Here is a 23,731-nt window from a genome sequence, read left to right on the forward strand (position 1 = left end):
GTAGCATACAGAGTATGTTCCTGTACAGAAGATGCTAGAATGTACAGGTGAAGACTATGTAGGCACCAACTCAGCTTCCCCGTGTTCAATGAGTTGTATAGGTGTTGTCTTCAGCAATGGGGCCTTTCTGTCAGTTTGTGAAGAGCAACCTGTCACTTTTGAAACAGACTGGGTTGTTTGGGGATCCCCATGGGACTTCCTTTGGCCAACAACTCAATTAGATATAATCCAGTGCAAGAAGTGGAAGCTTCATTTGGTGACAAGAGATGGGCAGTTGCAGCTCTGTCCATCTCCCTCCCCCGCCATTATTTCCCAATTTCAGTTAGGCTACATTCACTTATAAAGAAAGCTCTACTCTACTAGGTTTCCAAACTGCCCTCAAATGGACCTTAATTTTCTCCTGCATCTCCTCATTTGATCCGGCTGTTTGCAATTCATCCATAACTGTCTATTGTATTTCCCTTTTCTAACGAGATCTATCTAACCCCCCAGAAATCCCTTTCTCTATACCTAACCTTTGTGGTTCTATGGATTGTAGCTTGGTTATTATTGATTTAACAGCTAATATCTACATATAAATGAATACATATCATTTATCTCTTTTTGTTTCTGGGATACTTCACTCAGGATGATTTTTTTTTCTAGTTCAATCCATTACCTAAGAATTTCATCTTTTTTTAATGACTGAGTACATCCATTGTACAGTGTACTACAATTTCTTTATCCATTCATCTGTTGCTTGACATCTAGGTTTTGTCCAATTTCTGGCTATTATGAATAAAGCAGCAATAAACATGGTTGAACAAATGTCTCTATTGTAGGATCCTTTGGGTATATACCCAAGAGTGGTATAACTGGAACTTGAGATAGATCAAGTCCCATCTTCCTGAGAAACCACCACATAGAGGTGTATAAGTTAGCATTTCCATAGTGGCTGCATATGTTAGCATGAGTAGTATTCCACTTACTCCATATTCTTGCAAGCATGAGCTATGATTTGTTTTTATTAATTTTAACCATTCTGATAAGTGCAAGATGAAATCTCAAAGTAGTTTTGATTTGCATTTTCCTGATGGCTAAGGATGTTGAACATTTCTGTGTTTCTCAGACATCTGAGTTTTCTCTTTTGAGAATTCTCTGTTTAGACCTGTACTTTATTTTTTATTGGGTTATTTTCTTGATATCCGAGTTCTTTATGTATTTTGGATATTAGCCTTCTATTGGATGTGAAGCTGGAAATAAATATTTTCCCATTCTGTAGGCTGCAGCTTTATCTGAATGACGGTGTCCTTTGCTGTGCAGAAGCCTTTCAATTTCAAGAGGTTCCATTTATTAATTGTCTTAGTACAAGGTGTCAGCTTTTTAAAAAGGAATTCAGCTGGGCAAGCAAGATAGCACAGCAGAAAAGGTACCTGTCACCCAGCCTTAAGACCTGATTTTGATTCTGGGGATTCAAGTGTGGGAAGAAGAGACCAGACTCTGCATGGTTCTCTGACCTCCACACTTACATTGTGGCACATCCATGTGCGCCCCTATCAGTCACAAACTTAAAGTAATAGTAAAAATACTGTAAAGTATTAAGTAAAATAATAGTAACAATACTGGGTAAAAATTAAGTACTCCTTTGCTGTGGTGACTGCTAAATTCCCTTAACTTAGTGATGGTGGTGGGGAGCTGTGGGCATTCAGCCCAGAATAAAAGATGAAAAAGAAATCAAAATTGGCCACATTTTCACTAGTATGGCAAATTTAGCAGTTCCTTCTGTAATGCTAATAAGCTTCAAGTCACAAGATTTCAAATGTAAAATAAACAAAACATCAAGAGACTGATTAATATTTATGAGTGTATGTGTATGTCCGTGAACGTTGACGCTAGAGAACAACTTATGGTGTCATTCCTTGGGAGATGAGACAGGTCTCTTGGTGGCCTGCAGTTTGCCAGTTAGTCTAGGCTGGGTGGCCAGCAGACCCCACAAATCCTCGTGTTTCTCCCTCCTCAGCACTGGGATTTAAGAATGTACCTCCAAACCCAGCTTCTTTTTCCCGAGTTCTTGGGACTGAACTCAGTTGCCACTCTTACAAGCGAAGCACTTCGCTGGCTGGATCATCTCACTAGCTCAAAGCTAGCTTTTTAGTTACAACACAAAAGATCACAAAACATACATAAAAACTTGAAATGAAAGTAATATAATGTAAAAATATGATTAAAACAATATTTAAAACATGCTGTAGTATATATGTTAAGATAACTCTTAAAAGTAAAAAGGAACATTTTTATAGTTCTAACTAGGTCATGGACTTCTTTGGTTTTGGTGGTGGGTAAGTGCATGAAAATATATTTGATAGTTAAGGCATAAAATCCATTGTAAAGCTCCATGGCTTCAGAATGGCTATTCTAACTGTATAGAAGTTCAGTGAGATATATAGACTTTGGGTCTGGTTAATTTTGGTGTGTAATATTTTTTATTTGAATGTTTTAAATAATAAGTTTACTCAAAATTAAAAAAATAAAATACATTGGATTTCACATTGACATGTTCCTTGTGTTTTGTGTTATTGGTAATCAACATATGGGTGAATATTCATCCACATATGAGATAAAATATAAATGTCTTAAAACCAGTGAGTTTATGATTTGCATGTATAAGTAAAGGGAAATTTTTTTATGCAAAGTTGCCAGAGATAAGTAGGAAATAGGAAATCAAGGCCATAAAATTCAGACTTTGCCTCTAAACTCAAAATATATTAATGATATCCACTAAAGTATCCCTCAAATGTTTACTATTAAAATTATATTACATAATATAGGGCTGGGGACATGGCTCGGTAGTTTAGAAGTGCAGCAGGAAGACATGTGTTTGGATCACTAAAAACCCATGTAAAAGCTTGACATGGTAGCAAATACCTGTAACTCAACACTGGAAAGGGAAGGTGAAGCTAGGCTGACCAGAGGAGCTCCCCAACCAGCTACTGTAGCTGAAGTGGCGAGCTCCAGTTTCAATGACAGATTCACCTTAAAAAGTAAGGTGGAGCATAATAGAGGAAGATATGTAAAGTTAATCTCTGGCCTCCACATGTGCATGCACAGGCAGGTGTGCTCACATACACATGTGTACTACGCTCTAAACACACAAAATAAAAAGAGGTAAATTAAATTATGTAATATATGTGCAAACATTGAAGCAACAGTTTATATGTGTGTTAGCAAACACTTATATGATAGAATACCATGTAATTATTACAAATAAAATTTTAGGAAAATTCAGTAAGGCACAGAAATATACATAAAACTCAGGGAAAGTGAATGTTGTGTGTAGTATAGTATATATTTTAATATAATTTAAATTGTTTGAAAGCACATAAATGGAGCTACATGGCCTTGATGATGAGGCCATCTTTTTGTTTTTGTTTTTCAAGACAAGATTTATCTGTGTAGCTCTGGCTGTCCTGGAACTCACTCTGTAGACCAGGCTGGCCTCAAACTCACCGAGATCCATGATGAAGCCATCTTTACCCAGTATAGTAGCTAAGCCATGCTGTGGAATTGCTGGCAGAAGACAGCAGCTAGAGCATGGTTTCCCACCCCACGGACAGCACAGGGTGTGTACGAACTCTCAGTGACAGCACGCACCCACTGAGCACTAGGGGAACAACCTAAAATCCCACCATTTCTGGTGCAGTTGCACAATCAATATCAAAGGAATAACTTTGAGATCAGATGCATTTGCACACGCTGAGATGCCAAGACATTATCACCTGCCCGAAAGAGCCTTGAAAGCTCTGTGATTACAAGTATGAACCACCAGGGAATTGAAGAGCTAGGTCCCGGTGTTCTTGATGTCTATGCAATACGCACAGTAAGTCGATCAGCTACTGAAACATTGCCTTGGGGTAAATATAGGAGAAAGCAAACTTCTAAAGGTTTGCACAAGTATGTATGGGTATAATATGTATATATGCAACAATAATAATGAAAGAAAAGAGGCTATCAACTTCAGAGTGGGGATGTGGGGGGCAGGTTTGAAGGAGAAAAGGAAAGGGGGAAGTAATGTAATACTGTTTAATTAAATTGTGTTATACAGATATTATTTATTTTATATACATATATGTTGGTATCCATACATAACATATAAATTAGGTTAAGTTATAATAAAGAATCCTCTTTCAACTGTAAAAAAAAATAGAAGCAAAGAATAAAGGTTTGATAATTTCTCTAAAATGAAAGGAATAAAATATTTAAAATAAGGCTGAGGAGATAAACTTTGAATAGATAGTCATATTTACTTGATAAACTAGAGAAAATGAACCTGCTATTAGCTGACAAGCCTAAGCATTCTGTAAGAAGAGCAAGTGTTAGTGTTTTAATTTTACATCGCTGTGAAATAAATTAGCTTTTTCAATCTACAGTCCAGAAACAGCATTGTTAAGACATTAGTATATTTCCTTCCATGTGCTTTTAAAAATACTTATGAAAACTAAGGTGAAATCTTTAATTGCTTATTAGCTTGTACTTTATTTGATTTCATATTGACAAATTGTAGATACATTTACAACATAAAGCAGACACTGAACATATGGATCTGTGTTAGAGTGTTTCCCTGGTTCGTGCAAGGCTCCAGGTTCATTCTCCAGCATGACACACACCCAGAAAGTTACATATTAAAACACAGCTCAAGTGAGTAAGGAAATACAAACTTGATACCAAGGAGGTCATGATGGCCACAGAAGGAAATTCTGCTTGCCACAACCAGAGTAAATACTGGAATTACAGACCCTGCCTTTTCCTTCTGGTGATGGAATTTAGAGTGATTTTACCCTTTATCACATTTCCTTTGTTTTATTACTTTAATTGTTCATATGCATTCTTTTCATAATAAAAAATTCTTTATGTATTTCAGATCTGTATTATAAGTTATATCTTCAGGAACAAATGTCCTGAAATCACTAACCACAAAATGAGCCCATCTTCGCCGCAGTAAACCAGCGATGGCTCGGACTTTCTGGAGCTAAACCGTAATATAGAATCCAAAGTGCAGCACTATGAAAACCCTTCACTGTCGATTCAAAAGATTATTGTATTTGAATTTAAACTGAGAAGATGCCACTGCCCAGGCCAGTTGGAGGGAGCTCCCAGAGGATTTAAACTCTGTCATAGCCATAAGACTGTGTATGTACAATCTCAAATTTAGTAAAAATGGTTCAGACTGGGTCCAAATGTCACACTCACTGTGAGACAAACAGCAAGTGTGGTTTGGGATGTCAGCTGCAGGCAAGGACAGATACTGTGAATGAAAGATACGAAAGTGGCTGCTGTGCCACTTGTCATGTCCCTGCCAGCAGCACTTAAACTTGGGCGGGATTGGCTGCGAAGAATATGCATTTCTTCATTCACACGGTAAGAGGATGCATTCTGCAAACAAGCAAACAGTGAACACATGTGGCCCTGCAAACATGCCCAGACTAACTTACAAACATGTCAAACTCAGATGCATGAAAATCAGCAATACACTTCACTGTCAAGACTTATTTTTTTCATCTTTAGAAGCAGATTTGACTATACATAATTAGCATTGCATTAATTATTTCCTTCAACTGCTGTTATCTTTCAAAGGCAAACTCACAATCAAACTTGAAGAAACTATGGGTCTCAGAGACTCAAACTGTCGAACTGATACCATCTTTTTCTTTCATTATGATTGCTACACACACACACACACACACACACACACACACACACACACACACACAACCTTTTAGAAGTTTGCTTTCTCCTATGGTTACCCCCAAGGGAATGCTTCAGTAGGTGACAGACATATTGTGTATATTGTTGCCTATGCATCAAGGACACAGGGATCTGGCTCTTGGTTCCTTGCAGTATCTTTGATTACCCAGTGCTTTGTACTGTGAGATGACGGGTAATCTCAGAGCTTTCATGAGCTCTGTCTGGCCCTTTAGAGAATGCCATGGCATCTCAGTGGAGCATGTCCTCGCATCTGATCTCAAACTGCTTAGCATGGCAGTTCCTTGGTGTTGACTGTGTACCTCCACCAGAAATGGCGGGCTGCTCATTATTCCCTCCACCAGAAATGACGGGCTGCTCATTATTCCCTCCGTTATCATTTTCTTGACCCTTTCCCTCCCCGTGGTCTTTCATGGGGACTGAGGACTGCTCCTAGTGACTCTGTCTCTTCACACTGCGAAGATGGCTGGTCCACTTTTCTACAGTTGCTATCCTGTTTCCATTTTGAATCTTTTGTAATGTTCTTTTTTCTTTTTCTCTACAACATTTTAAAGGATGATTTTTGAATTTTTAACAAGTTCTAACAATAGGCGATTTATATAAAAATGGTAGCAAAAGGTTTACAGAGCAGGCTGGTTTTCGCTGTTCCTAGGCAGTTTTCAAAATCTATTGGGTTTTATATAGTTCAGTTTCCTAAGATTGAAATATAATTTTTTTTGAACAATCCTAGTTCCTAAGTCCAGCCCTAGCCTTGGGACTCCGCCCAAGCTTTCCACCAGCCTTCTGCATGTTTTAGTGTGTATTTGCTACCAAAGTATTTGAACAAAGCAAAGACACAGAAAAAGACGGAACCAGGAAATGAGGAGGCATTGCAATTTGAAAGGAAAAACAAAAGACAACAGAAATTACTATGGCTTGTACCAACAAATTCGGCAACTTAGAGCCTTTCCTGACTTCATCCTCACTGAAGCTCCTGATTTTTCTACCAGTGAATAGACTGGACAGAGACGTGTTAGTGAAGTAATGGCAGGTAGGAGGCAGGGCTTGGAGACAGGAGCAGGGATGAGGCAGAGGAGCAGCTCTTCAGTCTAGGGGATGTTTTGGGTAGACTAAGGAAGAAACGAGTCTTTCTCTTGCACAGAGTTAGGGTACTCTGTTCACTAGTTTGTTGTCTTTTTAAATAAACTGGAATTAATGACGCATCAAGCAAGCTTTTCAATCCCCAAATTAATCTAAAATAAGATGTATCGAATACAGAACATAGCATAATCATTTATTAGTGTGTGGATAGATTTCCATTATCAATTCTCTGAGCCTTCAGCTAGTTTCTTGGGGATTTGGGACTAAGTTAGATGGACTTCCTTAGATGCAGTTTTGGGGGTTAGGTCCAGTCATCACCTCTTCATCTGTTTCACTGGGCAAATCGTGCTTCTCAGCTGAGTGATGGTCCAGGTCCTGCCTGGTATTCGCTGCAAGGCTGCCTCCTCCAGAACATGTCTGGGTTTTCCACTGGAAATTCCTGGCCATGTTTCCTGTGGCCTGAGTTCCTTTATGTGATCTGATTTCTTTGTCCTGGTTTTCCTCATCCAGCCAACCTAAACACCCACCTCCCTGCTTTCCTTTCAATTGTTGTTTCTCTAGACCCACACCAGTCTCCTTATGTCCAAGATGATAGGAATTCCAACCATGCTCCATGGTCACGCATACCCGACGGAACACTTAGTCATCTCCGCCTAGTCATTTTCGGGTCATACGTCCTGTGTGACCCATGCCCCATGGTTACGCTGTCACTCACGCGAGGACCTGACCGCATGATCTCTACACGTGGGCCTGTGTGTGCAGATGCACCCTGGCCTTTATAAGGTGGTGCCATGTTCGCCGGGCTCTCTCTCTCTCTCTCTCTCTCTCTCTCTCTCTCTCTCTCTCTCCCTTCCTCTCTCCCTCCTTCCCTCTCCCTCCCTCCCTCTCTCTCTCTCTCTCTCTCTCCCTTCCTCTCTCCCTCCCTCTCTCTCTCTCCCTCTCTCTCTCTCTCCCTCCCTCTCCCTCTCTCTCCCTCTCTCTCTCTCTCTCTCTCTCTCTCTCTCTCTCTCTCTCTCTCTCCCCCTTCCTCCCTCCCTCTCTCTCTCTCCCTCTCTCTCTCTCCCTCCCTCTCTCTCCCTCCCTCCCTCCCTCTCTCTCTCTCTCTCTCTCTCCCTTCCTCTCTCCCTCCCTCTCTCTCTCTCTCTCTCTCTCTCTCTCTCTCCCTCCCTCTCTCTCTCTCTCTCCCTTCCTCTCTCCCTCCCTCTCTCTCTCTCTCTCTCTCCCTCCCTCTCTCTCCCTTCCTCTCTCCCTCCCTCTCTCTCTCTCCCTCTCTCTCTCTCCCTTCCTCTCTCCCCCCCCCTCTCTCTCTCTCCCTCCCTCTCTCTCTCTCTCTCCCTTCCTCTCTCCCTCCCTCTCTCTCTCTCCCTCCCTCTCTCTCTCTCCCTCTCTCTCTCTCCCTTCCTCTCTCGCCCCTCTCTCTCTCTCTCTCTCTCTCTCTCTCTCTCTCTCTCTCTCTCTCTCTCTCTCCCTTCCTCTCCCTCTCTCTCTCTCTCTCTCTCTCCCTCTCTCTCTCTCTCTCTCCCCCCCCTCCCCTCTCTCTGTGTCTCTCTTTCTGCCAGGCCTGGCTTCTCCCATCCTATCCCCTCTTCTCTCTAATAAAGCCCATTCTAACTCTGGTAACCACGGCTTGTGACTCTTTCAACCAACAACCTGTGCCGTTATCCTTTCACAAGACCCTCCTTAATTTTTTTAAGTTTCAGTTTTTGCTAACACTGCTCTTTTTTTGATAAACAATAGTGGTGTATTTATTCGTATTCTAACCAATTTTGCCAGTAGTGTACCCACCCTTCTGTTGGGGAATATTATTTTAATTGTGCTACTTTTATTTATCTTGCATTTGTTTAACTCTGTGAAGCTGTGTTACTGTACCTGTCTAAAACACCTGATGGTCTAATAGAGAAGTGAAGGGCCAATAGCAAGTCAGGAGAAAGGATAGACAGGGCTGGCAGGCAGAGAGAATTAATAGAAGGAGAAATCTGGGAGGAGAGGGAGAAGGAAGAAGCATCCAGAAAAGGAGGAGGACTACAGGGATCAGCCACCCAGCTACACAGCAAGCCACAGGGGAGTAAGAGTAAGATCTACAGAAGTAAGAAATGGGAAAAGCCCAGAGGCAAAAGGTAGATGGGTTAATTTAAGTAGAGGAAAGTTGCCAAGAAACAAGCCAAGCTAAGGCCGAGCACTTATAATTAAGAATAAGACTCCATGTGTGATTTATTTGGGACCTGGGTGGCAAGCCCTCCAAAGAACAAGGAGCAAAGAGCCTGAAAGAGTAAAACAAACAGCACCCTATGTGGTGCTATTTCTGGCATAGGTCAATTTGGAATCTCCAGGGACTGCAGAGTCTACTAAATGGTACAATATCACTTGTCATAAGTGTATGGCTGTTGGCCTGAAACAGGAACCCAAGCACAAAAAATTTACTTTCTACTATATGTTTCAGCAATTATAGAATTATAAAACTATGGAAACACTGACAATTATGAGATTTTGGATGTTAAATGTGTTTCATATGATACAGTATTCTGTATTTTTAAGTCACTACAGGCTTGTTTGAAAAGCAGAAAATCAGATTATCTAATTATTCATGGTTCAGAGATGATCTTACAAACCAATGAACTCACAAATCCTCCTGTGTTATTATAAAAATTGATTTCATTTCATTGTAAAAAGTACTTTCCATTAACATGTCTCATCAGTTATCTTTAATAAATGTTTTTTTAGACCAAAAGTGTTTAAAAGCCTTGCTAAGTTACACAGTCCATAGATAAGGCTACTCTTCTTTAATTCAAATAGGAACCAAAGAGTAATCTTATACAGATGAAGTAAAGACATGAATCAGCACTTGTAGTATTGGTTCACTACAAAGCTTTGCATAAGAATTGCAGCTCAGGATACAAAATAGCATCATATTTGCAATGTGTATGTGTGTGGAGCATTGCACTGCTACTTTTGCACACATATTCACAGATAGATGAGCAAAGGTCTATACTTGGTGTTTTCTTCAGTCACCCTCTACTTTTTCTTTAGAGACAGAGTCTCTCACAGAACCTGGAACCTCGCCATGTAGGAAGCTGAGCTGGCTTCAAGCTCCAGTAATCTCTGTCTCCACCCCCACGGCACTGGGACTACAAATGTGTGCCACCTGCTTTTGGACTTGGCCACTGAGGAGTTCATGCAGGTCCTTATGCTCTCACAGAAAGCACTTAAGCTATCTCCCGATCCCCATAATTTCAAATTTTATATCATCCATATTGGAAAAGGTAAAAACAAAAGTGGAAAGGCATTTGAGGTCAACTTTAACATCATTCACAAGTGTGAGGTCAACTTTAACATCATTCACAAGTGTGTGAGGTAATGTATGTGTGAATTACTCAGTTGTAACCACTTCTCAATTTGCTAACTTCAAACAAAATATTAAATATCTACGATATAGAATTTTAGCTAAAGCACAAAAAAGAAATGTGAGAGATGATTAATATCTCTTACCTACACAAGTCTTCTTTTATGTGAAGAGAGATCAGTTCTTTAGGAATATGAAAAGAAAGAATGCTCTCTGACATCTGCTCACGGATCCGCATCCACTTATTGTCAGATGTGGGAAATCTATATAATTTACACACAGGATTCTTTAACACTGGCAAGAAGAAAAGGGCAACAGTTAGATTAGAAGCAAATGTACATCACAAAGAAGCTCAGTAAAGAAAACCATTAATCAGGGCAACATTGTGCTTATCCATTCAATAAAATCCTGCTTATCAGAACCCATGAGTGAACTTGAATTTTTAATAATTGTATTTTTTACATCGTATTTTGGTGTTAGCTTCTAGAACTCTTAGTTTTTGTTAAATTTGATAAGCACACCTGAAAATTCAATTAGTAAATGCTACAATGGAGGTTCTTCACTACCTACTCAGTTCTTTGTCTTTAAATGTTTTATAAAACATACACACCTATTGGGAGCCATTGGTAGCAAAAGTCCATGGAGTAAACAGCAGTGACAGCTAGAGTTCAGAAGGTCAACCTATCAGAACCAAGGGTTCTGTTAGAGGAAACCATCACACGGGCGTTATGGAATTACTGCCTTTGGAATGAACTGGCTGTCTCTTGTGGTAAACTTCTTGCGCAATAACAGCTATGATTCTCCCCATTTACCGAGCATCTCCATGTTGTGTGTACATGTAATCTCATGACTGCATCTCAACCTTGAGCACAACTTTCCCTATACATTTGGGGTAATTGGATAACTGTCCCCAGATGAGTTTATTTTTTTTTTATTAACATGTATCTGGCCAGGGCCATTCTCCAGACAAAAGTATTTCAGCAAAGATACCTTTTTTCCAAGGGCAAAACTGCACATAGATAAACATTAGCTCATCTCACCCACAGACAGAGAAAAGAATCATTAGCAATTAAATCTTCAACTCCTTACCTTCACCCCGGGTTATTTACATAAGACTTTAGTTTAAGAGATTTACTGCTCACATTCCTGGGATGATGTTTTAGCCACTTGCTAGTTACTGACCCAAGAAGATTGCCTATAAGGCCAGGCCTGTGATAGGTGCCAAGCTTCTTTCTTGTGCAAATTAAGTTTTTATTCCTCCTCAGCCAGGTGCTATTCCTAGATTACCTAACTGATCTTAGCCTTTAGTTGACCCTACCAGAGAACTCCCCTTTAGTCACTCCTCTTTTGGGTTGTAATTGGAAGCTGACATTTACTGATTTATGTGTGGGTCCTTATCACCTCTCTCTGTGACCCTGAAAACTTTAAGCCTCAAACTGCTTTGCCAAAGAATTACTGTGTGTGTATATATACTGGTTCCCTGAGAGCACTGGGAGGATGGATGGAGAAGAACAAAGATGAGGACGGAGATGGAAAGAACTAGGTAGAATGATGAGAGAACAGCAGAAGGGACTGAGAGCAGGAGGGACTGAGAGCAGGAGGGACCGAGGGCAGGAGGGACCGAGGGCAGGAGGGACCGAGGGCAGGAGGGACCGAGGGCAGGAGGGACCGAGGGCAGGAGGGACCGAGGGCAGGAGGGACCGAGGGCAGGAGGGACCGAGGGCAGGAGGGACTGAGAGGAGCTAAGTAAGAGCAAAAAAGGAACTGTGTAGATTGAATCACCATGGAAGAATAAAGTGAATGGACTAAAGAGCTCAGTGTGCTTAGATTTATTGAATATTCCTCAGATTAGAATCCTCAACTGGTTGTTAGACTCTTCCATGGACCCCGGGAGCAAACCATATAGGCTGGACCTATTATTGTTTGTGTTGCACACCTATAAATATAGATGAAAATACAAGTGTATACACATAAAAATATACTTTGGAGCACATTTATAAGCCTTTTCTGGTCACTCTTAGCTTTATGTACTTCAGTAAATGACAATATACATGTTATATCATAAATATTTGAAATTCTTTTCAAAGGCCCTACTAGCTAAAAAATTTTATGTATCAGAAAGGCTTATTTCTTTATTTTAAGATTTATAAAATAAATATCATTCAGATGTCAATATGTCAATATCACACTTCCTCCCCTTCCTGAATCCATTTACTATCTGAAGCAAATCTTTGACATTGGAAAGATACTACTTAGATTCGGTGGGCAGTGTTTAAAGAGTAACTATGTCATACAATCAAAGACTCAGGAGTAGAGGAAAGGGTCATACATTAACATTATACATAATACTTTTTCATGAGTCCCAAACACACAACATACTCCCAATCATACCTTTAAGGGCAGAATGTTCTTCCAATTGCTACTGAGTGATGATACCCACTGTAACCCTCAACCACCGAAGTTTAAATAGCAGTACAACCTCAGACACTACCAGTCAGAGGGAGTCAGCCCAGTTCACTAACAGAGCGCATTAAGACTATTAGTTGAGGCCAGGTGGTGGTGAAGCATGCCGTTAATCCCAGCACTCGGGAGGCAGAGCCAGGTGGATCTCTGTGAGTTCAAGGCCAACCTGGTCTACAGAGCAAGATCCAAGACAGGCACCAAAACTACACGGAGAAACCCTGTCTTGAAAAAGCAAGACCAAAAACAAACAAACAAAAAACTATTAGTTGACATTGAAGTGAATCTATCAGATTGTAAGTAATTCTGAGCATAGAACATGGATTAGGTCCCCTCACCATAACATGTAAAAGGCCTTTCAAATCTTTAACGTTCTGTAAGAATACCGTATCTCATTTGCTACTTGAGTAAAGATAAAATGTCTTTCCTGAACTTGAAATGAGAATATGTACACCCATCCGTCTATAACCATCTCAAGGAAAGCCTCTGAACATTATCCTTGTGAATATGTATGTATCTTATTAGAAGCCTTGATTCTAAATGTCACTTTTTATTTTGTATGCATGTTCACGTATACATGTGAGCATGGGGTAAGTACATGTATTATATGAGCGTATGTGTGCAATGAGCACACTTGTGCATGTGCTCTCAAAGGACAGAGGGGTACATCAGGTCTTCTGTTTTAACACTCACTGCCTTAGTTGGAGACAGTGTCTCTTATCAAACCTGAAGCTAAGCTAAGAGCTTGTAAGTCCCCAGCCACCCTCCTGTCTCTTCTCCAGCCACCCAGTGCTAAATGTTCCCATGCAGAGACATGGCTGCATCTGGTCTTGCATGTGGATGTTGGGATCTGACTCAGCTCCCATACCAGCACAATGAACATGCTCATCCACAGACATAGCTCTGAATTCTTTAAATGTCTCATTCTCAAACCAGCAAATTCAAGTCTCCTAAAATACTTCTCTACCCAGCCAAGAATAAGACAGAAGACTCATCTTCTGTGGAACTGACAAACCCACAAAGCAGCAGCAGCTTTACAGGATAATGAGAGAAAAGAATTTGACATCTAGAAATGTATGCTCAAAGAGATCATCTTCTTGATATTTTCATGATTATTTGAAAACTTATCAATTTAATTACAACACAATACATACAAAGTTTACTATACCTTTTCATCTGAAAGAAGAATCAGTAAAGACTTATAGCCGGAAACTAAATGAATTCATCCATTATTAAAATAAATGTGTTTCAAAGATATGAAAAGTTCACTACCACTTCCATTAGCCTATCTCTAAGAGTTGAGAAGAGATGAGAAGAACAAAGAAAAAACATGAATTGAATTCAATAAAATACCACTTGGGTTAAGATCTTATAAATTCATATATGCATACTGAGTTTAGAAAGGTGACGCTTTTTTGTGGTAAAACAAAACCTCAATATCTGAAATGTCTAAAGTATTTCCTACTAATGTATGAAAATATTAATCAGTTATTATGTAACCACTCTGTTGCTATGCCTTAAACCCTTTTTCAGAGTTACAAAGCATCTTTCTGTCTCCCAAAACACTTACAAAGGTTCTTTGGATTTTTCTTGCCCTTTAAAGATCAGTAATTATTTTTTTCATAAAATTTAGATTTTGAGTTCTGTCAGAAAACATAAAGCTCCCCATTGTCTCTGCTGAGCCCCAAACAAGTCATTCACCTTTTGATGTTTTGTTTGATTTTCATTCCAGTGCTCCTCAGGTTTTCTAAATATAAACCTGTGTTGAAATTTTTTAAAGCAGAAAACAAGGACAGTTTGATTAATGATCAGTAGAGAAACTCTCCTCTGACCACTATACACACAACACCCAGACTCCACAGAGGGGCTGCTGCTGTTGGAGGAAACTTGGGACAATAACAAAGTACACACAGGCACACACACACACACACACACACATACACACACACACACACACGTATGCACAGATACACTCACATACACACAAACACACACACAAGCACATGCATACACAAATACACACATAACATACAAACACACACACAGGCACATGCACACAAATACACATGCAGCACATACACACAAGTGTATATAACACACTAACACACAGCAATACATACACACACAAACACATATACAACATACAACACACACAGAAAAACACACACACAACACACACATTCACAAAAGCAAATACATCAACATATTCAACACACATACATACAACACACATTCACAGAAACAAATACACCAACACATTCAACACACACACACACACACACACACACACACACACACACACTCTTCTGGTAACTTAACCATGAAAGAAAACCACTTCACGAATGTCTCCCATGTAACTTTTATAGTATTGGTGCTGATATTTGAGACTTGGGTTTCCCAAAGCAGTACCAAACTGTATATATTTGTCAGTCTCAGAACAAATACGTAATGTGCTATGTTTTGCATCTGAAATGCCTCTTACAACCTTGTTTGTGTAAGCCGCGGCTGCCAGCCTTAGTTCTGTAGAGAGGTGGCAGAGCCATTGCTGACATGTCCTAGAAACCACCAGACTTCACTCCTGCCTCTCTTTCTCTGCTTTTTGGCAACAATGAGTTGACCTACTGTGCTCCATCACACGTTCTGCACCATAATGGTCTGTCTTGCCACAGGCCCAATGGTATTGAAGCCAATTGACCAGGCCAAAATAAACCTCCCAGTTCTCAGGGATTTTTGTCACAGTGATGGGAAGCTGACTGCGTATCGCATGATGGAATCCCCTTCACAACTCAATTTAATCCAGCGGCTTTCCTTTATGACACTAGGCAAGGATTTCTCTTCTATATCATAAAATACCATAGAATGCAGCATGAATTTAAAATTGGTATGGCCTGATCTTTAACCATCATGAGAATATTCTGGGTAATTGAAAAAAAAAATACAGATAAGATGATCTCAACTCAAATTTTTACTTGGCCAATGATGGCAGGTTTCACATCCTCACATAAAAGGCTGCTGAGGGACTCACACATCAAAAACCTAGCAATGGACCCAAATGCTGAGTGTGTCTGCCAGCTCTTTTCCAGCCATTCTGCATGCACACTCCAGCTGTATAAATGAACATGTGACTGGGACCTTGAACTCTGAATCTCCATTATGCCTCTTGTTTACGCGTTTCTGACTGTACAACAGGCTTCTCCCCTCAATAATAGTTGTGCAGAACCTAATGAGTCACAGTTCAAAGATTTACTTACTTTTACATATATGTATGTGCTTGCTTGTATGTTGCAGAATATTTAACTATGCAAAGATGTGTTGCATTTGCTTAACTATGTAAAGATGTGTTACATTTGTTTACGTTGCAGCATATTTATTTAAATATGTAAAGATGTGTTGCTGTTTACCTTGCCTGCCTAAGGCACCTGATGGGTCTAATAAATAGCTGGATGGTCAAAAGCAAGGGAGGAAGTATAGATAGGACTTCCAGGCAGAGAGAATAAGTAGGAGAAGGAATCTAGACTCAGGGGAGAAAGAGAAGAAAGAAAAAGAGACACCAGAGCAACGTCAGGGGCCAGACAGACAGACAGAAGAAGCAGGAAAGTAGGACATACAGAATGAAAGGTAAAAAGTCCTGAGGCAAAATGTAGATGAAGAGAAACAGATTAAATTAAGTTATAAAAGCTAGTGGGGCAAACCTAAACTAAGGCCAATAAATCATAATTAATAAAAGTCTTTATGTCTTTATTTGGGAGCTGGTTGGTGGCCCAAAGAACATTCCAAGTACATTTGTGGTTAAATGCATCATGTGGATGCAGGTTCCTGTGGAGACTGGAAAAAAGTGTTGGATCCTCTGGAACTAGAGTTATGAGCAGTTGTGAGATGTCTGATGTGGCTGCTGGGAACCAAAGCCAGGTCCTCTGCAAGAGCAGTAAGCGCTCTTAACTGCTGAGTCATCTCTCTAGCCCTACAAGAGTCATCTCTAAAGACTGCGTATGTGTATCCCCATTTCCATATTTATTATGTTTTTTCCAAAGCAAAGGTTAAAAAATTCCATATGACAGATTCCACAGAGAGAAAAGCTCTTGAGATGTTTTGCGTTGTGTCAGGGTTTTATGATAACTTAATGAGTCTTGTTCTAAACTGGTCCACATCTCAACTGATACATTACCCTCTTGAGATCCAGCCCCAGGCAAACACAAGAGCAGAGAGGAAATGGAAGATTTCTGTCATTTTAGCATCTCTATTGAAATGTCTGTATCATCTCTCCCAGACTCTGTAACAGAAATGTGCTAAAAGGTGGCATGCCACCTGCTTTCCACAGGGTTCATCAATTATAAAAGCCAAGCTGTGACAATTCTGAATAATTCAAAGATGTCGAGGAAATGTTCAACAAGACCAAGACAGACAACACATAATAGCCCTCTGTCCAAGCAGCCTGGGGCAAAAATACAAATCACAATCAGCAGGGATGTTTTCCTTCTGTCTATTTATGGAAATAACAAAGTATGAGGGGTTATCAGTGGGCTAACTGGGGTTTTGAAATGTGACCCAGGGTCCAAAGGATCACCAGAAAGCACTATTACTTATTTTATCATGTTCTCTTCATCTGCTTCTTCAGAAGTACATCTCTGCTCATCTTGATTCCCCACATGGCTGTGAGGAGGAGGTAAAAAGGACTTACTTAAATAGGAACTGATGTCATTAATTTCAGATCTTCCAAAATGATGACTTTAATGTACTGTGTAACCTTTGAGGGAATCCATTCTTCCCATACTTTCAATTATACAGTTGTTTAATTGTTTAATTTTCCAGCTGATTGTACAGATCCTGCCTCTTCTCTAAATACTACACTGTATTATTAAGGGTATGTCCATGTAATTCAGTTAGATACCGATGCACCTCAGTGGTACTCAAAATTATCTTAGATTTATACACATCTGAAATGGTACTCAGCTCCTATTAATACTGGACAAGAACTGAACAATACAAACAGAAACAACAGAAACACTGACAAGAAGAGGAAGTAAGAAAACCACGAGAGCTCAGAAAGCAGAAGCAGAGAAACAGGGAAGAGACAACTTTGTAAAAGGCAACATGTGTGATATAATTTGTTCACAGATTAAGCTCCCGGGGCTGCCAATGAGTCCATGATTAAGAGTGATGACTAGTCTTCCAGAAGGCCTGAGTTCAGTCCCCTGAACCCATGTTGGATGGCTTACAGCTGCCTAAGCTTCCAACTCTAGGAAATCCCCCGTTCCTGTCCTCTGTAGTCACCTGCTCCAAGTGCACACACCCAAGCACAGATAAACGCATATGAGCGTAGTTTTATTCTTAATGATAAAAATAAGCTCCTAACAAATTTGTAGGAAACATTATGGAATCTAAATTGTGTTGCCATCATTCAATCACAAACAAAAAATACCACATAGAAATGGGTTCTAAGCTGAATTGACAACATTGCTTCTCTCATCCCTCCAGACCCAGGGGTTCTTGGTCTTCCAAGTGTTGATTTAAGGCCAAGAACAAGAGAAAACCCTAACCTACACCCTGATAAAGAATAAACAAAATAAATGACTCCATGGCTGATGCTTGGTGAATTCAGTCTACAGAATTTCGGTAGTCAGAGAAGGGTATGCTTCAACTCTGTCCATTCTATGATGGATAGGGCAGGATGCAACTGGAAAAACTCAAAGGCAATTCACATTTCATGCAGAGAAAACTAGTTACTTACTAGTACACCTCTTCTCAAAGCCGTTGATACACCTCAAAGAATCACCCCCTGTCTACCAGCCTCAGTTAGACTTCCTATGTAACCAACCACCTGAGCCAAGACTTAAGACTTCCTCAGTCTCTACTGCTTCTGTCCATCAGCTGTCTCTCGTTTAGACTGCACATGCCCCATGGTTCTTAGTCTACAACTGTGTTGTCAGTTTAGATGTTGTGGTATGTCTTCTAAAGGTCCTTGTATAAAACATGTGACCCTCTAAGCCGGGCAGTGGTGGCGCACGCCTTTAATCCCAGCATTCAGAGGCAGAGACAGGTGGATCTCTGTGAGTTCGAGGCCTGCCTGGGCTACAGAGTGAGTTCCAGGAAAGGCACAGAGCTACACGGAGAAACCCTGTCTCAGCGCCCCCTCTAAATGTGACCCTCAGGTGGTACTAGTAGAAGATAATCTAAATGTTAAGAAATGAGGCCTCTTAGAAATGGGAAGCTGCAGTTTCTGGTCTCTTTCCCTTCTCCTATTCCTTCGTGACTCCCATTGCAAACCATTTGCTCCCTGGGTGCTCCCATGATGATGCGTCTGTCAGTCAAGTCAGAGACTGCGCATGAATGATATCACTTGATCGTAGACTACAACCTCTAAACCTGTGAGCCAAAATAACTTTCTCTTTATAATTCATGGCCTCAAGAGTTTTGTCACAGTAACGGAAGGCTCACAGTGCTGAGTTAGCATGGGACGCGACCACCTTTGGAGTAGGGATGAACAGGTTGTTGGTTTCCCCCTGTATCTGCTGCAGTACTCAGGGCTCATTCCACAGAAATGCAGCTCACAGATTCCCATGAGGAGAGAGGACACAGCACCAGCCACCATGTGACCTGAGAGGAGGAGGCAAGAGAAAAGGACAAGGCCGAATGCCTTGCTTATTAAAGCACAGAGTCTCAGGGTGGTGGGAAGAGTCACCCTGGCTGAGTGCTCTGCATATCCTTCCACCAAATTCTCCTGCTCAACGTCATCTCCCTGCATTGATTAACTTCGTCTATCTGAGGTAGACAAGAGTGCAGATAAACAGAATACAGAGTTGAAACATAAAAGGCATCTGAACGATGACGCCACTGGTTAGATGACATTTACCCTTTCACGGGAAGCTGATTAACACCCTAAATATGTTAGCACAAACTAAATGAGAAGAGCTGCAAAGTCCCCACGTGCAAGGGGAGTTGATTACATTAGATTATTAAAAACAATGAAGGACAAGGGCATCTGGCATGTGGCAGCAAGAAGAAACCTGAGAAGTTGGAAGGGGACTCTTGGAGGGAAGGTGGGGCCAGTGGGAAGGCCTGAGCAAGAAGGGAAAATGGAAGCTGAATGTGAGCAAAGTACAAGATGTGAGTGTGAGAGGGTGTCACAGAGAAAACCACTGTTTGGTAAGCTAATTAAAAGATAAAGAAATAAAAGGAATAAGGACCAGGGTTTTAAGTCAAAATAGCCCTAAGTTTTATAATTAGAGTAATGCTATGAGATAATCCTTTTGTATGTTGTGAATATGTTTTATTCCCATTGGTTAGTAAAATAGCTGCTTTGACCCATAGCAAGGCAGGATAGAGCCAGGTGGGAAATCCAAGCAGAGATAGAGGGAGAAGAAGGGCGGAGTCAAAATAGACACCAGCCAGCCAGCAGCCAGAGGAGCAAGATGTATTAGAACACAGGTAAAGCCACAAGACACGTGGCAAAACATAGATTAATAGAAATGGGTTAATTTAAGCTGTAAGAGCTAATTGGTAATAAGCCTGAGCAATAGGCCAAACAGTTTGTAATTAATACAAGATTCTGATTGTTTTATTCTGATTCTGTCATTTAAAGAGTAACAATCACACAGGTATAGATCACTTAAACTAGTATAGCAAAACACCATCTCTGATATAAAATGGCATCATCTTACACTTGACAAGGTAACTGTCTTAGTTCTGCATGAAAATAAGCAAAAAGGAAAAATACTGGAGAGCTGATAACTAGCTGGAATCCATGAGCACCCAGAATGAACAGGGTGAATATTTTTACAGCCTCAAGGTATACTAAATCATGGATAGGGCGTTAGTGAGGAGAATACTAACCCAGTGTTTACTTTAGTTATGTGTTTCTGTGAAAGCAATTTTAAATCCTAAGGCAACATATAAACTAGAAAAAATGCTGAGGTGGAACCTGCCTATAACTGTAGTATATGGGGAGAGCAGAGCAAGACGCATTGTAAGTCCTGAGATAGCCTGAGATACAGAGCAAGATATTGTCAAACACATGTGCGCGCGCGCGCGCACACACACACACACACACACACACACACACACGAATTTCACAGTGATTTTTAAAGAAAACAAATTCTATTATTCAAACCTTAAATGCAATTATCTGTTAAATGAAGCATATAATCAAGCAAGAACATGTATCACTGATCATTTGACAAGGTGTTATCAATTTCCTATGGTATTCTGTTATGGAAGAGTCATGTATTTGAGAGCGAAGAATATATCACTGATTCAAGTGCTCTCTTTGCACCTGCTCCAGGACTTCTGAGCTCCTTGCTACTCTAGGCCCCTTCTATCTCTTTGCACCTGCTCCAGGACTTCTGAGCTCCTTGCTACTCTAGGCCCCTTCTATTTCCATGTGTGCCTGTCACTGGCCAATGACCATCATCATCACAGGAAAGCTCGTCTTGGGTGCCTTGTGTTTTAAGAAAGTATCATTGAGAAGACATAGATATATCAAGCCCCACCACCACCACCACCACCCCACCCCCCACCCCTGCCTTTCTGGAGCTGGAAGTCCATTCCCAAGGAAGCTGAAATAATAAAAGTTTCTCTCTTTCTCTCCAACCCACCTTCTCTCCCCCTACCCTCCTTATCTGGTTTGGGATGACTGTTAAATAAAGGACCATGTGGAAGAACTGACTCTTTTGTCAGGCTCACTTGAAATCTCAAAGCTGTGATTCACCAGGACTGAAACTACTATTTAATAAGTAAACTTTATTTTACCAATAAATTATTGGTCAGGTTCTACAGGGCTGAAGATTTGTATTATGTCAGGAGAAAAGGGTTATTACTAAACAATGTGAAATTGAATTGGCCAGGCTTAAGGGCCCCACGTTTGTTAATGCGTGCGCCTCTGCAGTAGCTGGCAGTCTACATCACCACAAAGTGGAGCAGACCGTGGTTGACGCTACACACTGGGCCTAATTGGAGAAAGGTTGTGGTTCATGTCTGAATCAAAAAGAACTAGTCAATCCCCTAAATAGAAAGATAGTCTGTATGTATTGGTGGATGACATGGGCACATTCCCTATGTCTGTTTAGGGTCCACTTACACGCCTAGAAATTACCAGTGTTTGATAAGTATGCCCTCTCAGAATAGGAAGGGCAGTGACATCTTAATATACAACATGACAGTAGTCTTTAAAGGACAAAGGCTCATTTCATGACTCAATAAATAGGGATGTATTCAAGGAAGATGCTTCGTCAAAACTAACACTAGCTGACAGTCAGAAACTCATAACAGGGTCATTCACCAGACTGATTTAACATCCTAATAAAAAGATTTAGAGGATTAATTACTCTTCAAAAATATAAAATATGTGTACATATTTGACAATATAGAGAGAATCGTTTCCTCAAAAAATTTTAAATGTTTTTGGATGTAAATGAGAATTCCTGAAAAACATAATTACAATGGATTAAGAGTTTGTGTGTGGCTCCACAAGAAAGTGCATCAAATGAACACACTTATGGAGCGTTTTGAAAAAGATGGAAAATTTTCACAAGCAAAATTATGCTTGCTGCATTCAATTCAAACATTAAGAGTCAAAAAGAAGCCAGGTCTGGGGAGATGGCTCAGAGGTAAGATCCTTACTACACAGGCTTGTGGGCTTGGGTTTCAATCCTCAGCTTCCATGCAAAGCACCGAGGAAAAGTTTGCAGCCAACAAGACAGACTGACTCCAGGTGCCTGAAGGCAGCCAGTCTAGATGAAACTGGGAACTCTGGGTTCAGTGTCAAATCTTGTTTCAAAAAAAAAACATGGTGACGAGCAGTTGAGGAAGACACCTACAGCCCACCTCTGGCCTAGGCACATGCATGCAGAGGTGAGCATACCCAGCCACACATGCACTCACACACAAAGCAGAACAAGATTTCACAGGGGAAGCCCAAGACTGCTCAGGAGAATTTGGTCACTGACATGCAAAGGCTGAATGCCAGCTAGGTCACCTTGCTGCTTGGCAAGCCAAGGCTTGGACACCAGTTCTGGGAGCTTGACTATCTATGCTCCTGCTTTACCAATGCAAGCATCTTTCAACACTACAGGAACCTATCTGCTACTCAGAAGCACAGAGGCAGAGGAGGTGCTTAGGCAGGAAAGCCCAACCTGGTGACTGTAGGACAAGCTACCAGCTATACTTCAAGTTCCAAATTAATTGTCCCAATTCCCCATTCCCCAACATGAAACAAGTTTAACTTCCTTACTACCACCCTGCTTAAATAAATAAAAATAAGACACACAGTGGGGAGGTTGAATGAGAACTGTTGAAGTGCGGGAATGTTTAGTCCTTAGTGGGTAGTGCTGTTTGAGATGATTATGGAATCTGGGGAGGCAGTCTTGCAGGAGGAAACACATGGCTGAGGGTGGGTTTTGAGAGTGTATAGCTTCACCCTACTTCCAGTTCACTATGCTTCCTGTTTGGGTTGAAGATGTGATCTCTCAAGCTTCCTGCTATGGCTACCATGCTGCCACTTCCTGCCATGCCACCCCACCATGATGGACTCCTCCCTCTCTGGAACCATCAGCCCCCCAAAAAACTTTTCCTTAAGTTACTTCTGATTATGTTTTAGCACAGCAACAAAAAGGAACCAACAACATGTTTCCAACTTGATTGTATGAATTATATAATTATAATATGCAATTTTATCAGAGCTTCACGTACATGACACTTATTGTGCTTCTAGGGTCTTGTTTCCTCATATAGTTAAGGTTCTTGCAGATCTTTTTTACGTGACCTATAAGCTCTTCCTTGAGTTTTCTCTGCTGCCCTCAGATCCCCAGATTCCCAACACACATCCAATTTTGCAACATCAACAAACCAGGGAAAGGATGAGACCTTTAGGCAAACAGTTTTTGCATTTTACAATAGACAAGAGAATTTCCTGAATAGTGAATAACACCTCTAGAGTTATAAATGGAAGATTGTAGATATGACATTCTCTCCCACTCAGTAAGGATCCATAACTCACTCCACACTGCCAAGTTGCATAGACTACATTAATGCAAAGCCTAGAGAAAAATGCCAATAGCTCCCTTTGTCTAAAGATTAAAATTCCCACAGGGGAATTTAACCAGGTTCATGCCAAAGCTG

At 40.6% G+C, this 23,731-nt stretch overlaps 1 protein-coding gene across 8 annotated transcripts in view; it reads right to left on the minus strand.

Moving 5' to 3' along the window:
• Inpp4b (inositol polyphosphate-4-phosphatase type II B) overlaps positions 1-23,731 on the minus strand; it is a 359,360-nt gene that overhangs the window by 182,321 nt on the left and 153,308 nt on the right. For all 8 annotated transcript variants that reach the window (XM_059262652.1, XM_059262647.1, XM_059262649.1 and 5 more), the window contains one exon: positions 10,306-10,453. In XM_059262652.1, coding sequence (XP_059118635.1) covers positions 10,306-10,453 — 148 coding nt within the window. The remainder of the gene's footprint in view (positions 1-10,305; positions 10,454-23,731) is intronic.

The sequence above is a fragment of the Peromyscus eremicus genome, chromosome 5, assembly GCF_949786415.1.
Source record: "Peromyscus eremicus chromosome 5, PerEre_H2_v1, whole genome shotgun sequence".
NCBI lineage: Eukaryota > Metazoa > Chordata > Mammalia > Rodentia > Cricetidae > Peromyscus > Peromyscus eremicus.